Raw genomic sequence first — 17,768 nt, 5'->3', positions numbered from 1 at the left:
GCACTGGGTGCTCACATGGCCAACCCCCAATAAAAACTCTGGGCACTGAGACTCTACGGAGCTTCCCTGGTATAAAACACTTCACAGGCATAGTTACAACTTATTCCTGGAAGAATTCAGCATGGCCTGTGAGAGTCCACTGGGAGAGGAGCCTTCGAAGCTCTGGATTTGGCCGTGTGCACCGTTTCCCTTTGCTAATGTTGCACTAAATTCTTGTGCTGTTAGAAATCTTAGCTGTGAGTATGTTGAGTCCTGGGGGTCCTCGCAGCAAACCACCAATCCTGGGAGTGGTTTCGGGGAGCCCCCAAAACAGCATCCCCTTAGAACAGCAAGAGAAAGGAGCCTGCACGGCTTCTGTGGCTGGCTTACTGCTGTGTTTCAGAGCTCTGAGCAGGTGCGTGCCGAGGTCATCTCTACCTTGCAAAACCTTAAGAACAATCAATGCTTGCCACAAAATGGGTCTCCTTCTGACCAGTGAGGCCCCCTGGGCTCCACACTCGGTGCATTCAGTTACTTTAAGGGGTATTTCAGGATCTCATTCTGTCACCTAGGCTGGAATACAGTGGTGCAATCACAGCTCACTGCAACCTTGATTTCCTGGCTCAAGCAATCCTCCTGCCTCAGCCTCCTGGGTAGCTAAAACTAGAGGTGTGTACCACAACACCCGACTAATGTTTTATATTTTTTTGTAGAAACGGGGTCTTGCTTTGTTGTCCAGGCTGGTCTAGAACCCCTGGGCTCAAGTGACCCTCCTGTCTCAGCCTTCCGAAGTGCTGGAATTACAGGCATCAGCCACAGTGCCCAGCCTAATTTTGGATGATGATGATGATGATGATGATGATGATGATGATGATTATTAGTTTTGGAGACAGGGTCTGGCTCTGTCGCCCAGGATGGAGTGCAGTGGCACAATCTTGGCTCACCGCAAACTCCATCTCCTGGGCTCAAGCCATCCTCCTACCTCAACCTCCCGAGTGGCTGGGACTACAGGTGTGGACCACCATGCCTGGCTAATTACTGTATTTTTTGTAGTGACAGGTTTCGCCATGTTGCCCAGGCTGGTCTTGAACTCCTGAGCTCATGCAATCCACCTGCTTCGGCTTCCCAAAGTGCTGGGATTACAGGAATAAGCCACTGGGCTCGACTTGAATTATTATTTTTGAATTACAAAAAAACAAACAACAACAAAAAAAAAACTCACCCGAATGAAAAGGAAACTGCTGTTTGGCTTCTCCTGTGTGGGCATCCCAAATTATTGTTGTCTGTGCTCCGCAAACAAAGGAAAAAGTTAGTAACTATTCTTGCAAAGTTTTCTCTGGAAACATTTATCATACAAGAAAAGACAGTGAGCCCTTCTCCTTATAAACCGGCACTGTCAGACAGAGATAGAGAGTGAGCCTTATGGGCTAGTTTCAATTTTCTGGGATCCACATTAAAAAGAAAGAAACTGGTAAAATTCATTAGCAACCTATTATCTTTAACTCCAATATGCCCCCAAATATTGCCATTTCAACATGTAATCAGTATCAAAACCTTACTGGGATATTTGCCTTCTTTTTCCCCCATACCACATCATTAAAGTACAGCATGTTTTAAACTTAGCAATCTGGATGGCCACGTTTGATGAACCCATCAGCCACATATGCTGGCATCTCCCTTAACTCATGTATGCCTGAGGTTGCAATTTTTTGAATGTTTGCAATCAGACCTTGGCGATGACCCTGGGCAGTAGGATATAAATAACTCCCACATGCTTAGCATTCCGATAATGGAACCGAGGCATACATGGGTTTAAGGACAGAGAATCCCTAACCAATACTTGCAAGAACTACCAAAATTGGTAGGAATTCCTCATCCCCAAATGCAGAAAACTGTTGAAAAACCTGGAACAGAGCATCTCCAGAGATCTTTGTGGCATTTGTTCCAAGTGAAGGGCTGCGGAGACGAGCATTTCTGAAAATGCCTCTGCCCATCCCTCCATGAACTGGGGACACTAGACATGGCAGAGCCATTGGCTTGCACTGGGGCCAGGCACCAATGTATTGGTCTAATAGTAGGTAGAAAGGTTGAGTTCTCCCTTGGAAAGCAAAGGAAATCATGAATTTTTACGAATTTACTGATGCTAGGAAGATACTTAGAGAACCAGCTCAATGAATAGCATTGGAGTTACGTCTTCATCAACTGGAATTTTCGACTTAATTGGAAACTTTACACCTCTCTGTTAGTGACGCTCAGTCAAGATTTTGCTTTAAGAAGAAAGAGTTCTATTTTGTGTTGACTGTAGACATTTTCAGAGGAAAGCAAGCAGTGAGTGTCTTTGAAACTTGGTACTCCTGGGTGTTGGGTCAGTTCTAGACCAATTAACGTTTCTTTGTTGGGGTATAACTCTTCTTAATTTAGCCATGCAAAAACAAATCTAACACTGCAGAGAATATATAAACTCTTTCACAGTTCTGATATCATTTCACATATTACATCAGCGACTGGTCTCTTAGTTGATGTTTATGTTAAATGTACATTGGACAAAAGAAAACAGTTATGCAAACATTTGAAGAATGTGACATATATTTTAGTCACTCTGTGTTGGTCAACACCAGCATCCCCTAAGTTACATTTTCTCCCTGAGTGTTATGTACAAGGATGTTATTTTCACTCCTGCTGTGGTTGACTAAGTAATGATGGTGGATGGTACCCAGCCCAAGAGACTAACATAATTCCACATATGCATTTTCACTGATCACACAGTCCATCACCTGGTGGAGTTAAGACTGATAATCAGTGAGAAGAACAATCACGAATGTTAACAGTCTCCAGGTAGGAGGCCAGGAAACAAACAGCTATTTAGAATTCTACGGAAGTTAAAGGGCAGTAGTTACTGGTGACCAGGGCCTGAGTTCCCATCCCTCTGCACTCTGCACCAGCTGTGTGTCCCTAGGCAAATTAATAACCCTCTCCAGGCCTCCAGTTCATCCTCTATAGAATGGGAGTGATCATACCTGTGCCTGCCTCCCATCTTGGCAGTACTGGATGGGTTAACACATGCAGTAGTGAAGTGCTTGATAAAGAAAAGTGCTGTCATTTTCATGAGTTATTTTAATAACTCAAGCAGCAATTACTGAGAGCCTACTGAATGCACAGCAAAGTGCTGCATATGCATGTTACTTGAATTAGAACATCTTGGCAAAAATCTGATAGTAGCTACGTGAGAACGTTTATGTGTCAACCACAGCAACTCAGCTTTTAAAATATCATAAACGAGGCTACTAAGTCTGAAAGGTTTCTTGGCTTAAAAGAGAGAGAGAGCAACTATGAATGAATGATTTGTTGACCTAGTTATACCCTAGTGCAAGAGTCCGCAAACTTTTTCTGTTAAGGGCCAGGTAGTAGAATTTTAGGCTTTGAGGGCCATCTGGTCTCTCTTGCAACTGCTCATCTCTACCATTGTAGCATGAAAGCAACCATGGAGAAGTCTCAACAAAGGGGTGTGGTTGTGTCCCAATACAACTTCATTTAAATTTAAAAAACAGGTGAGGAGCCAGACTTGGCCTGTGTGGACCACAGTTTGCCAAATGCAATTATTTCATTTAGCAATTTCTCCCAAAGTGGGATGATGTTCAGAGGTCAAGTCTATCGTTTTATTTATTTATCTATTTATTTATTTATTTACTTGAGAAAGTTTTGCTCTTGTTGCCCAGGCTGGAGTGCAACGGTGCGATCTTGGCTCACCGCAACCTCTACCTCCCGGGTTCAAATGATTCCCCTGCCTCAGCCTCCTGAGTAGCTGGGATTACAGGCATGCGCCACCACGCCCGGCTAATTTTGTATTTTTAGTAGAGAAGGGGTTTCTCCATGTTGGTCAGGCTGGTCTCAAACTCCCGACCTCAGGTGATCTGCCTGCCGTGGCCTCCCAAACTGCTGGGATTACAGGCATGAGCCACCACGCCCGGCCAACTCTATCATTTTATAACTTTCAGAACTAGAAAGAACAGAAAGCTCTGACTCAGTAAGGTTTTCTTTTGTATTGTTTTGTTTTGTTTTGAGACAGAGTCTCACTCTTTTTCCAGATCCAGGCTGGAGTGCAGAGGCGCAATCTTGGCTCACTGCAACCTCCTCTGCCTCCCTGGTTCAAGAGATTCTCGCGCCTCAGTCTCCAAGTAGCTGGGATTACAGGCACCCGACACCATGCCCGGCTAAGTTTTGCATTTTTAGTAGAGACTGGGTTTCATCATGTTGGCCAGGCTGGTCTCGAACTTCAGGACCTAGTAAGTTTTCAAGCTATCCTGAAATCATCACAAAACACAAAGCTTTGTGGAGGCCCGAGCATCCTCCAGTATTCACGCATGCTTTCCAGTTGTTGTAGATACACAAATTCATGTGAAAACACGTCTTTTTTTTTTTTTTTCTTTCCAATTCTAGATAATGCTTCTTTTCCAAAGCCATGACTTAGAATTCCTGCTGAGTCTCGGGAACGCACAACTGTTCCACGAAGGCTGTCTGGGTTCATGACTCCAGCCAGCCTTGTCTCTGGACAAGTGAGGAAAGTGAAATGCATAGAGGCCAAGGTTACTGGCTGAATCAGACTCAGGCCCGGGATGAAGTCTGCATCCCCTTACTCTTTGCCCTTGGGTTCCCACCCCATTGATGGCTTTTAGATGCACCTGGAGTTAACGCCACCGTGTCTCCCTGCAGCCCTGTCCAGGTGCAGAGCAAGTCGATTCTAACCTGGCTCTGTGGGCCATCAGGAGAGCGTGCCCTTGTAGCCAGATTGCTTGACTCCTGCCCAGAGAAATCGGCAGTCTACGGTGGGAAGCAGCAGTTTATCAAACAAGGAAAGCCGAAGCCTGAAGCACACACACAGCCTGTGCCACTCACCCCTCAGTGGGTGAAAGTTCAGGCAGGGCACGCCCCATACCACGTGGTTCCTTCCAGCAAGTGACAAATGCAATGTGGAGATTTTCCTCTCTCTACCATTGAACCATGTACCTCAACTCAAATAAAGGGAAGCTTTGCACAAGGGTCTGCAGAACAGCAGAATATATTAAGAGATGATGTGTTACAAATGAACAGAAAGATCAAAACCACAAAAACAAAGCCTAAACAAATCATTTTCTTTAAGGGGAAGCACAAAGCCTACGAGTTCCAAGAAACCACGATGTTGAGATTAAAAATACATAACCACCTGTAGATCAAAGGGATGTATTTTAAGCTAATACTCACTTTGTCTACACCAGCACTCAAAATGTAATTCCCCTTTCTGTTCCATTTCAAGGCAAAGATGGGGCCTTTATGTTGGCCTAAGGTGCTGGCCAGGTTACCTGTTAGTAAAAACAAACATGTTGACTTCAATGTCATTGTCTCTTCACTCGAGGGTTAAGTTCGGCAGCTCCTCTTACCCGACCTCAGCACGAGGGACACCGAACTCACCATCTTCCGTCCATATTCTTGCAAAACCGTCATATGAACCTGTAGCCAAGAGTGTTCCATTGGTCTGAGGGCCAGAAAGAGACAAAAACCCACAAAAACAACTTAGGAGCGGCAGCACCGAAGCAGCTCGGAGAGCCTCTCCCAGGATCCCGGTACACTGGAACCATTTGCCACTGTGTGTTCTTTAATGACAGAATTGAAAATACCATGCTGAAAGTTATCATAAGACCTTGCAGAAAATAAAAGGCCGTCAAACTGTGTGCATCCCATGTGTCAATGCACAGAACACCTGGTGCTGAAATTCCAAGGTGGAGAGTCACCTTTCCTGGGCTGCACGTCGTATCTCTCCAGGAGAACTACCTTGGGGCTCCCAGCCCACCTTCCCACCATGAGGCCACAGGCTCATTTTGCTAAGGCACGCTCACATGCAAAGATATGCCTGCTGAATACACAGCTCGCTGCCTGCCAAATGCAGCCTTGTTAATAGCTCTTAGAAGCCAAGACTGGCCAGGGGCAGTGGCTCACGCCTGTAATCCCAGCACTTTGGGAGGCCGAGGCAAGCAGATCACATTGGGTCAGGAGTGCGAGAGCAGCCTGGCCGACATGGTGAAACCCCATCTCTACTAAAAATACAAAAATTAGCCAGGTGTGGTGGCGTGAGCCTGTAATCCCAGCTATTCGGGAAGCTGAGGCAAGAGAATCGCTTGAACCCAGGAGGCAGAAGTCGCAGTGAGCTGAGATCACACCACTGCATTCCAGCCTGGGCAACAGAGCAAGACTCCATCTCAAAATAAAAAAAGAAGCCGAGAACACCTCTCTGGCAGCCCATCAGAGTGGGGGCTGAGCACACGGGACCACCTGCCTCCTATGTCTGCACAGGCTCCATTGCTGCAGTCCCCGCCTGGTGGCTGGCCGATTTTACCAATTTCAAAGTGCCCAGGGGGTGGAAGATGCTTACATTCCAGTCCAGTGAGGTGACATCTTTGTTACTCGGGACGTCGTGGCCCCCTTCTCGTATACAGTGCCTCAACACGAGCTGGGTGGAGCCCCCGTTGCTATTCTCATTTAGGTTCCATATCCTTGCAGTTGAGTCTCCGGATCTGCAGAATAAAAACACAGGAGCCTCTGGCGTTTGGTTCAAATGGGATAAGAAGCTCTCCACAGCTTGCTCTCTGGCCAGAGGGCATCTTCAGCACGTGCTCTTCTGTCTTTTTCATCCCTCTGGATCCCTGTTTCCCTCTTTGCCATCTATGCATTTGGTAATTTAAATGCCGTTGTGTTCCTCACCACCACATGGAGAAAACGACTTGGAACTACGGCTTCTCCACAATATGAGACACGTAGAGAAGTGGCTCATAGAGCCACCCATTCCTCTGTCTGCCCACATTGGGGTAAGAAGGGGAGTGTGTGTTCCTTAAGGCAGAACTCCAGAGAAGGGCAAGCGACTCGCATCTCCCATCTCCCCAACTCTGGAGTGCCCCCATCCTGACATCCTTACCCGGAGGCTAGCAAATCACTGACAGGATTCCAGGCACAAATGAACACCTCGGACTCATGGCCCCGAAGGACTGTGGCTTTGCTGGATGGAATCTCAACCTCTCCATCTATTTCCATTGGCTTTGCGTGATTATCTGTCACAGGAAACACAGAGAGACAAGTGGCATACCAATACAAGAGAAACACACTTAAAGGGCGCTTTTGTTTCCAGAAACATTTTTTTTTTATGTACTAAGTAATACTACCTCCCACGATTCCTTTTTTTTTTTTTTTTTTTTTTTTTTTTGAGACGGAATCTTGCTCTGTCGCCCAGGCTGGAGTGCAGTGGCACGATCTCAGCTCACTGCAACCTCCGCCTCCCAGGTTCAAGCAATTCTCATGCCTCAGCCTCTCAAGCAGCTGGGATTACAGGCACGTGCCACAACACCAGGCTAATTTTTGTATTTTTAGTAGAGGCGGGGTTTCGCCATGTTGCCAGGGTTGGTCTCAAACTCCTGGCCTCAAGTGATCCACCTGCCCCAGCCTCCCAAAATGCTGGAATTACAGGCGTGAGCCACCATGCCCGGCCTACCTCTGACGATTCTAACGAAATCATGGCTTCAGTGCAATTTAGTAAATATTTTAGGTTTCCTTATATATTTTGACAGTCTCTAAATTTCATTAAGGAATAAAAACAGTTTGTTAAGTGCAGTGGCTCACACCTAAAATCCCAGTGCCTCAGGAGGCTGAGGAGGGAGGATTGCTTGAGACCAGGAGTTCAACAGCAGCCTGGGCAACATAGCAAGACCCCATCTCTATAACAACAACAACAACAACAACAACAAGAAATTAACCAGGCATGGTTGTGCACACCTGTAGTCCCAGATACTCAGGAGGCTGAGGTGGGAGGATCACTTGAGCCCAAGAGGTTGAGGCTGTAGTGAGCTATGATTGTGCCACTGCACCCCAGCCTGGGTGACAGTTATTCTTTATAACTGGGGCCAGCTAACTACAGCCCATGATCCAAACCTAGTCCCTGGCTGCTTCTGCATAAATAAAGTGTGACTGGCACACAGCCACTCCCCAGGTTTTCGAATTGTCTACGGCTACTGTTATGGGCTAAACTATGTCCCCCTAAAATTCATATCTTCAAGCCCCTGTTTCCAGGACCTCAGAATGTGGATGTATTTGGAGACAGGGCTTTTGAAAAGGTGAGCAGGGTAAAAGGAGGTCACAAGGGTGGGCCCTAACCCAATGGGACTGGTGTCCTTATGAGAAGAGGAGATCAGGACGCAGACACAACCAGAGGAACGAGTACGTGAAGACATGGAGAGAAGACAGTCTCTACAAGCCAAGGAGAGAGGCCTCGCAAAGGAACCAGCCCTGCCCACACCTTGATCTTGGTCCTCCAGCCTCCAGAACTGTGAGAGCAAATTCTTAAACTGCCTGGTGTGGGGCTTTTTGTTACAGCAGCCTGAGCTGGCTCTCACAGCTGTTTTTGCACTCTGACAGACTTTAGTAGCTGTGACAGCAACTGCATGACCCTCAAAGCCTGGGACATTTACTGTCTGTCCCTGTAAAGAAAGTTTACTAGCCCCTGGTTTACGCTACTGAGAAAGCAGCAACATAGCCTGATCATCAAACAATTAGCCACGGTTAACAGTTTCACAATACGGTGAGGAATTGAGCATGCTTCGTCATATGTCTTTCGTAAAGGTGCTCTGGTGGAAAACCCGGGAAACAGAAGCAATGTGATCTTAGGTTACGTGTCACTGAGTAGGAGTGCTGTTTATGTAAAAAATAAGAAAACGCCTCGTGGTCCTGCTTAGCTCGAGAAGCCTGATACAAAACATTCAAACGACAATGGGACTCTTCAATGTTGGTGTTTCTTCCATGCTCTGAAAGTGTCGTCTGGCTGGAAGAGAGGAAACACATCTTTCTGCATGTGGCAGACCCACTGTCCCTGGCGATGGCAAGAGGGAAACTGGCATCTTAGCCAGCCACGCAGTGGCAGGGGGCCTGGTAACTCCAGGCAGGTGTGACAGCCAGTGTTTTCATTCTTATCAAAATGCGGCCTTCCAATGCTCCTGCCTCCATAGATTGGGCTGTGGGTCAGGCACAAGATGCAGGGTTTGAGAAGGGGGTTGGGGTGGCTGTTCCAGAATTTCAACCAGGGCGAACTGGCCACATGCACAGAGGAGGAGGGCCAGACTCTTCTTTTCCTGCCCCACAATTGTGGACCTTATCAATAGAAGGCTGGTGAGAGATCTCTTCCTTTTACCTGAGGCAGGTGGCCTTTCTGTCACCCTATTGCAATAGAAACGTTATTAACAATCTGTGAACCTTCCATTAAATGCTGGATCTGCTTCTCCAAGAATTTTTTAGCTGGTGCCTGTGGATGGTAACTTGTCACAGGGCTTGGCTCGGGCTGCAGCCTCATCAGAGGCAGCTGGCTGGCTCTCTACACACCAGGAAGTTGTGGAGCCAAGATGTACCAGGTAAGACAGCAACGCCATAGTCAGCTCGATCTTCAAGGACTGCTGGGCTGCATGGCTGCTCCGAGGGCAACAACTTTCAAATAAGGAAGAACACACACACATACACTACACCATGCACAGGTGTGTGCGTGTGCACACCCATGCAAGCGCACACACACACACACACACACTACACCATGCACAGGTGTGCGTGCACGCACATGCACCCGCACACACACGCACGCACACACGCACATGCAGATATACACATGTACAACATACATATGCACACATGCACGCCTGCGCATGCGAGTGCACCTGCACACGCGGTGCGCCATGCACGGCGCATATGCTCGCTCTGAACTTGCACCCTGAAGTGGCGTCCCTAAGGGTGTATAGAGCAGTATGTCTAAGTGGAACAGGTTCTCTGGGTAGAAATTTGGGCTGTCTGACTTGCACATACTCATGGGCAATCACCTAACAGGGACTGATGTCCTGGGGTTTTGCAAAGACCAAATAAGCCTATGCCCAGTGTCTGGGACCCAGTGCCCTTGGCAGGAACTGCAAGCTCAATAATTTTACCATAATTTGGCCCAAAACCCTCAACATGGAAGGCTGGAGGCTGAGACTGAAGGTGTCCATGAATGCAACGCTTTTGTTTATCACGGGCAATAATCATGCGTCACATGAGAGTTCTCAGACTAGCAGCGCAGCACCATTTCCTCAAGTTGAAGATGAGGGTAAAGAAGGTCAGGTCCAAGGGTTGTGATGGAAAAAATGGAACGGGAAGTTCTTCCGGCCAGATCGTAAGCAAACACTAGAGAGCAGCTTCTAAGACATTTACAGCAGGCAGGTTTTGAAGAAGGCATTCGGATTTGCCCAAGAAGAAAACAATGAACCCAGAGAGGCCCACCGAACTCCCAGAGCCCCTGCACTCACTGACTGAATGTGCTCTGTTCTCTTCCCCATTCACTGTGGCCTCTCTGTTCTTCGATGGATTTTGCTGGGAAACGCCGGCTGAGGTCGTGGTGGCTGCCGTCGCTGCTGCCGTGGCTGCCGCTGCCGCCGCACTGGCTTGCTGCTGAGCGAGCTTCTCTCGGAATGCCTGCTGCCGCGTCTGCACCACATCGGGCATCACAGCGTCTATCAGTGACAGGGACTCTATGGGGCGGCCGTCGAACACTGTGCCATCCTGGGGAAGCAAGCCAAGGTACAGCTGTCAGCTCATGTGGGTGAGGGCTCTGGGAATGGCCTCTGCTCTCTGGGCAGAAGCGCAGAGAAGTGGGGCGCAAACAGCTGGCTCCCAGCAACCAGGGGCCACGGGGGAAGCGGCATGGACCTGGAGCCTGGGGTGAAGGGATCCCATGGTGGGCAGGAGAGCAGGGAAGGGGACACGACAAACTGTTGGTAAGAACTAAGTGTGATGGTTGTTCTGAGTGTCAAACCCAATTGGGGCATTGAGGACAAAAAGGCCATTTATTCTTGACAGAAAGTGCTATCCCTGATGGCACGATTCTCAATGTGGGGGGGGGGGGTGACTGTGACTCCTTGGGGGGCATTAGGTAACGTCTGGAGACTTTTTTGGCTGTTACAACTAAGGGAGGAGAGGTGCTCCTGGCATCTGGTGGGTGGAGCCCAGGGATGCTGCTCAACATCCAACAGTGCCCAGGATGGCCCCACCACAGAGAAACACGCAGCCCCAAATACTGACGGCTGCGGGGGAGAAGGCCCGCCCACGTGCTATCGCGACTGTGCAAAATCTCTGCAAATGACCATCCATTATACGGGAGGGTAACGCTTCAGAAGCAGGGCCCAAATGAGATGCACACAGCATTTAGGCCTGGATTCTGGGTCCATCTGTCCATGGCATTTAATAAAATAGGCACTTGCTGCTGCTTGAAATGACTCCTTGGGTTCAGGGTTAGACTAACTATAGCCATGACACAATTGACATCATTTTGTTTTGATTCATGTTTTTTTTTGACTATTCTTTGATTCTCCGATTTCCGTATACCATGAAAAACTTTCCATACACGTTTAAAAATATAGCAGGAGGTTCTTTCCTTGTGAAGCACGCCAAATATTCGAATCAGGTGAACCTCAATAAGCCTTCGGGTTGTATCTGGATGTGCAAACACATGTTTATATGCTCTGAACCTGAATTACTTCAGAAATGAGGAAGAACTGAAAGGCTCAGGTTTCAGCTGAAGAAGAACTAAATGAAACATCACTCCAGATGGTTTCTGATTACAAGACAATCTTCAAAATAAACAATACAACCTATGTAAAGAACCAGCTACATCACCTCCTCAGGCACTCTTGGCCCTTGATTCTGGCCATGGAGTGGACAATGGTGACCGATGGGTCAAGACGCTCCCACACCCCCTTCCTCCTTCATATGTTCACATCCCAGTGAACAAGCCCATGACAAAACGCGGTAACCGTCCAAGGTAGTAACAACACGTCCTCATTTAAACTCTGTGGGCACATTATCTCTCTCTTTTTTTCCTTAGAGACAGGGTCTCGCTCTGTCATCCAGGCTGGAGTGCAGGGGCACAGTCATGGCACACTGCAGCCTCAAACTCCTGGACCAAACTGATCTTCCTGCCTTAGCCTCCTGAGTAGCTGGGATTACGAGCATGCGCCACTGCACCTGGCTAAGTTTTTTTATTTTATGTAGAGATAGGGTCTCATTATATTGGCCAGGCTGGTCTAGAACTTCTGGCCTCAGGCAACCCTCCTGCCTTGGCTTCCCAAAGTGCTGGGATTACAGATGTGTGCTACCGCCCCTGGCGTGTCTCACTTTTTAATGATTAGAAACCATTGTGACAAATGGGACGGTCTTTCATTAGCCCCTAGAGTGCTGGAATCTGGAGTGCCGAGGGAAGGCTAACCATGAAGGCTTCTCAACAGATGAGAGGTAGAAGGCAATGAGCAGAGAAAAACAAGAGTCACAGGCGCTTTGAGATCTGAGGGCTGGCTGGCCCTTGGGGACATGTCCTCTTAGATACACACGTGTGCGTTTTGCAGTGAGGAAACTAGACAGGGCCAGAAGGAGTCAGCGGACGATCCAGGGCACACAGTGTGAAGGGGTTTGCCAGGGAAAAAGGAGCACAAGAGAGGAAAAAACACCGGAGTTTCGAAAGCCACAGCTTTGTGAAAAATCGCAGGCAAAAGTGCAAGAAAGAAAACAGGGACTGGGTACAGTGGCTCACGCCTGTACTCCCAGCACTTTGGGAGGCCAAGGTGGGAGGATCGCTTGAGCCCAGGAGATCAAGACCAGCGAGACCTCATCTCTACAAAAAATAAAAAAATTATCCGGATGTGGTGGTGTGTACCTATAAGTTCCAGCTGCTCAGGAGGCTGAGGCAGGAGGATCTTTCGAGCCAGGAGGTTGAGGCTGCAGTGAGCTATGATTGTACCACTGTACTCCCACCTGGATGACACAGAGAGACCCTGTCTCAAAAAAAAAAAAAAAAAAAAAGAAAAAGAAAACAGGATATATTACTTTGTGATTTTCTAAAAGAGTTTTTTAAAAGGTAAAGAGAAAGCAGTGTAACATGCTGTGAAGGAGAAAGGTTCGTAAGGGCGAGACCAGTTCCCAGAAAGACGGGACAGAGGGAATCCTGGAAGAATGTGACTGCCAGGTGGGATGGATGACAGTACAGTATGGAAAGTTCAGTAGAATCACGCACCTGGGTCAGAGTAGGAGAAAGAGGGGCAGAGGGAGGAAGTTGCAGGGGACTGAAAAATAAGTGACAGGGACCGTCTGTGGTCCCAGTGCTTTAGGAGGCTGAGGCAGGAGGATCACTTGAGCCCAGGAGGTCGAGGCTGCGGTAAGCCATGATTGTGCCACTGCACCCTAGCCTGGGCAACAGTGTGAGAATCAGTCTCTAAAAATAAAATAGGGACTCAGGTGAAGGTGGCAAGGGGATCTTCACTGCAGAATCATGAGACCAGAATAGGAGGGGACAAGAGAGGGTGAGGTGTGTGGTTTAAAACCAAAATTGCTATAAAATTGGCACAACTGCTCACTGTGGACCAGTGTAAAAAGTGGGAGGGGTTCCAAGCCAAGTGCACAGTTTTAATGTGCGTTTATTTTTCCAACCTCCTACCCCATCTGCTCTACAACGAGCCCGGTAATGAAAGCATCCCTTGAGATCCTCGTTAACACAAGAGCCATCACCTCTCTGCCCTGACGCAGCCTCTGGTGATGCCCTCTGTCGGGTTCTGCTGAAATACAGATTCCACCTGACCACGTGTGGGGCCCCTCTCTAACCAACCTGCTCCAGAAATCAAGAAGAGAGGGCAAGTCTGCGTAAGTGCAAGGCAAACGTCCACTCCGAAGCCCAGAGCAGCTGAACATCTGCCGCATCTTTTTCAGATGTGGCGGTGTTAAGTGTTTACATCAGCTAACAGCCAGTGATTCTACATTTAAGTCAAAAACACAGAGCCATGTGGGAGGGGCACTGGAAGCTTGCTGCTGTGTATCCACACAACCGGTATTAACACAAAGTGGAACAAAACCCAACTTTCTTCTTCTTCCCCTTTTTTTGTTTTCTTTTTTTTTTTTTTTTTTTTTTTTAATTTTAGAGATGGAGTCTCACTGTGTTGCCCAGGCTGGAGTGTACTGGTGCAATTATAGCTTACTGCAGCCTCAACCTCTCAGGCTTAAGTGATCTGATCCTCTCCTCAGCCTCCTGAGAGCTGGGGCTACAGGTGCGTACCACCACACTGGGCTAATTAAAATATTTTTTTTTGTAGAAATGCTGTTTCACCATGTTGTCCAGGCTGGTCTCAAACTCCTGGGGTCAAGTAGACTCCCTGCCTCGGCCTCCCAAAGTCCTGGGATTACAGGCATGAGCCACTGCACCCTGCCGAGGAATTAATCCCAAACGCCTGAGGGAAACGCATGTTAGCTTCCAATGTGTTCCAAGCTCTTGCAGCTTCCCAGGGCTCTGCTGTTTGGGGGCCGGGCCCAGCAGCTACGTACCTCATTGATACTGATCTCGGCCTCTACATACTGCAGGCCCTTCTGGAGAATGGAGATGAGGGCGGCCGGTGGCACTAGCGTCCCATTGATGTTGGACTGGCTGATGTGGCTCTCAATCCCAAATGTGAAAGCCGAGTGGGAAAAACCTGTGGCAAGAGGGGAAAGCCGAAGTTGAGTGAGACCCCGAATTGAAGGAGGGAGGTGCAGCCATTGAGATCTGAAGGTGGCCCGCGGACTTCAAACACACTTAATTTGCAGGGACAGACACGGCTGTAGAATGCCCAGGGATGCTTCTGATTTGGGTTCAGTGAGGTGGGAAAGGGCAGGGAGAGAGAGACGGACTTCAGACCCAGGAAGACCAGGGTTGGTATGTGATGAAACAAGGGACTTTAATGGTAGAACCGTTTCAGTGTTATTAAGAACAAAGCAGAACAGACAACAGTTTGCCCTGCATGCCCCGGTTGGACATTTCTGTTACTCAAATTTGGCTCCAGGCTCCCCCACAAACTCCGTGGTTTGTAAAACTGTACAGAAGCTCACGCTGAAGCCTCTCTGTGTCACCCCCTGAAAGCACACAGGGCACCTTTCTTCAGCCAAAGATGAGGGAACAGCAAACGCTGACCCTGAGTGCTCCTGGCACGCGGGGCAAGTGTATCACAACTCAACAACTGAAGACGGAGAAGAGGCCGTTCTGGACTGACTGGTGTGGCACTGAGTCATTTTCTCAAGACACTGGGAATTTTCTCTTTGCTAATTGATGCTGGCTCTTTTCCTCTCCTCCCCCAGTGCATCTCTTTCACTGCTGCTCTAGGAAGCTGCTGATCAATGATGCTTGGCAATTTAAAGGTGTTTTCAGATCAGCTTTGGATGAAGGCTCTTGAATGAAGCTGTTGGGAAGGGGCTCAGGACTGAATACACAGAAAGCCATGCTTTGCTCTTGTGGATGGCGCCTGCTTCAAGGAAGAAGGCAATGGTGCAGGGCATCTATGTGGAGGTCTGGGGGTGATGAGGAAGCTGCGACAGCCCTTCATCAAGGAGAGAGAGGGAGGTGGCATCCTACTGCCAGCAAGCCTAGGCTGCTGCAGGGAGTTTCCTAAAACAGGCCACCCTGCCTGGCAGGCCTGGGTCACTTTGCTTGGTGCAGAGGCGGCCTGGGGGTGCACAGGAGCTTGAAATCCTTGGGAGGTGGAGGTCATGGGGGGATCTCGTGTGAGGAACATGGACCCGCAATGCTCGGCTCCCTGGCAACAGGTGGGGTGGACACCAAGGCATTCCTATGGTGTGGCTTTCAACTCTCACACTGTTTACATCTTCCATGCATGAGGCAAAGGAGCAGGACGCAGGGAGTTCGGAAAGCAGCCACTCTACCTCCCTGGTTAGGCCACTCTGCAGGCTGAGAATCTACTTATCCCAGGAGGCAGGACTGTCAGCCTTGCTGGACAGGTGCTCCTCTTCCACTGTCTTTCATTCAGAAAATGGGGGGCAGTGACAACCGGCTTCCCTCTGCTTCCATATCAGTGCCCTTCTGCCTCGCCTTATCCAAACGCAAACTGACCTTGCAATAAGCAAAACGCTCACCAGATGGGAACGTTCCTCCAGGAGATGAGCTCTGCGCTGTGCTCTCCTTGCTGTTTTCTGACACTTCACTTTTCTCTGTCTACTCTCCCTCCTCCTCAATCCACCCTCTGTTCTGTCCCCACCGCCAGGTTGTAAAGAACATATCAAATGTGTAGTTGAGATTGAGCTAACAGAGTAATAGGCTAGCTGCTATTAATGTCACAATCAATTGCACAGAGCCTTGCATATTTCTTTACAAAACTATAACCGCCTACATTAGGTTGCAAAGGAGCCCTTTCCAGGTTCCCCTATCCCCAAGGGTTCCTCCGCCCCTGTGTTTTTGGAGGATATAAGCCAAGGCTGTTTACAACCACCTCACCTTTTCCTTCTGACTTGTCTTCTCTCTATCCACCTTCCTTTTCCCCTACCCACTCCTACCAAAACGAAGCAACCCACCCTTGGGTTCACCAACGACTCTATTCTCCGCCATGCTATACAGAGTTTTACCTGCAAGCCTTTATCATTGAGGTCTTTGGCAAAGTGTGGAAGAGAAAAACCCCAGTCAATGGATAAAGCAGGACCTCACTGCATTCTTGGCTTGGCGATCCACTACATGGAATCTTCCTTATCTACTCTGGGCCACAGTGATTCCTCTCTCATAGACATCATGACTCTCACGGCTGATGGGGGCCACTCACGTGGCTCCTACTCAATGGCTTCAAGCCTCTCGGCATCATTCTGTCACTGCCCCTTTCCCCTTGATGAATCAGTCTCTGAGATCTTTTGAGGGTAACTGACAGCCTCCTGTTGCTCAGTTTGTAGGGGTGGGGCTGAGATCTAAGCCTGGGCAGCCAGAAAACCACTCTTAGCCACCATGAAACAGTATGTAGAAACATCTACTGAATGCACCAGAATGCAGCATTATGTGCTGATGACGGCACCTGACAAGCAAACCTCATGGCTGATGGAGCAATTGTGGAAGGAAAGTCTCATGCTCCTGGGATATTTCATTCATCCACTCTGACTCACTCATTCCCATAAGCAGCACTGGGCCACAGAACTGATATCTGCAGTCACATGCTCTGTGAAACAGAGCCGATTCTGACGACATTACCGTCTTCAACCAAACCTGGGCACTCTGTCCACTACACCTCAGTCTTTGTAGCAGCTGTTTGGAGTTGGTACTATTTTTGTTTCACACATAAGGACAAACATTGGAGACATCAGGTAACCCGCCTAAGGATCATGTGATATGACACTGAACTAAACTATGAACCGTAGACTATGTGACTCCGAGATTCCGCTTTTTACTTTATACTCCAAGACCCACCCACAAGCACAGGAACCAAAATTCTTGAATTCCCTGCATGGACACAGACTCCACTTCCACCTGGCTGCTCAGCTAGACCACTGGCAGCTCTCAACAGCAGCCAGCGTGGGTGCAGCTCAGGCAACTCACAAAGAACGGTGTGCAAAGCTCAGTCTAACCCACGGCGGGAGTGTGCCCTTGATTTCTCTCTCATCTGGGTTTTTAATGTTGAGTACATGTTTTGGCTGCATAACTTTATCTCTCTACATGATTATGCTCTCCAACACAGATTTCATTTCTAGATCGTGTGGACAACGGTATTCACATTCGATTAAGTCTTCTTGGAACAAAGAGATGAACCAGTAAAGATGGATGAAGGGTGTGGCGTCTGAGACCTCTGCAAAGAACTGAAAGTCGTCTGCCAAAAGGAATATCCTGTGCACGTGCACAATGACAAATGCGCAGGATAAAGTTCTACAGGGGTACCTTGAAGGTCTTTCATCAGCTTGGATCCTCTTTTGGAGAGGGTAGG

At 48.4% G+C, this 17,768-nt stretch overlaps 1 protein-coding gene across 1 annotated transcript in view; it reads right to left on the bottom strand.

The window, feature by feature from the left end:
• Window positions 1-17,768, bottom strand: part of TBL1X (transducin beta like 1 X-linked) — a 254,388-nt gene that overhangs the window by 20,929 nt on the left and 215,691 nt on the right. The window contains exons 6-12 of the mRNA XM_030806534.1: window positions 14,371-14,516; window positions 10,317-10,569; window positions 6,923-7,055; window positions 6,383-6,524; window positions 5,425-5,488; window positions 5,218-5,315; window positions 1,202-1,262 (exon numbers count right to left, since the gene is read on the bottom strand). Coding sequence (XP_030662394.1) covers window positions 1,202-1,262; window positions 5,218-5,315; window positions 5,425-5,488; window positions 6,383-6,524; window positions 6,923-7,055; window positions 10,317-10,569; window positions 14,371-14,516 — 897 coding nt within the window. The remainder of the gene's footprint in view (window positions 1-1,201; window positions 1,263-5,217; window positions 5,316-5,424; window positions 5,489-6,382; window positions 6,525-6,922; window positions 7,056-10,316; window positions 10,570-14,370; window positions 14,517-17,768) is intronic.

Source organism: Nomascus leucogenys, chromosome X, assembly GCF_006542625.1.
Source record: "Nomascus leucogenys isolate Asia chromosome X, Asia_NLE_v1, whole genome shotgun sequence".
In the NCBI taxonomy this organism is placed as follows: domain Eukaryota; kingdom Metazoa; phylum Chordata; class Mammalia; order Primates; family Hylobatidae; genus Nomascus; species Nomascus leucogenys.
This window is presented reverse-complemented; position numbering and strand designations above follow the sequence as displayed.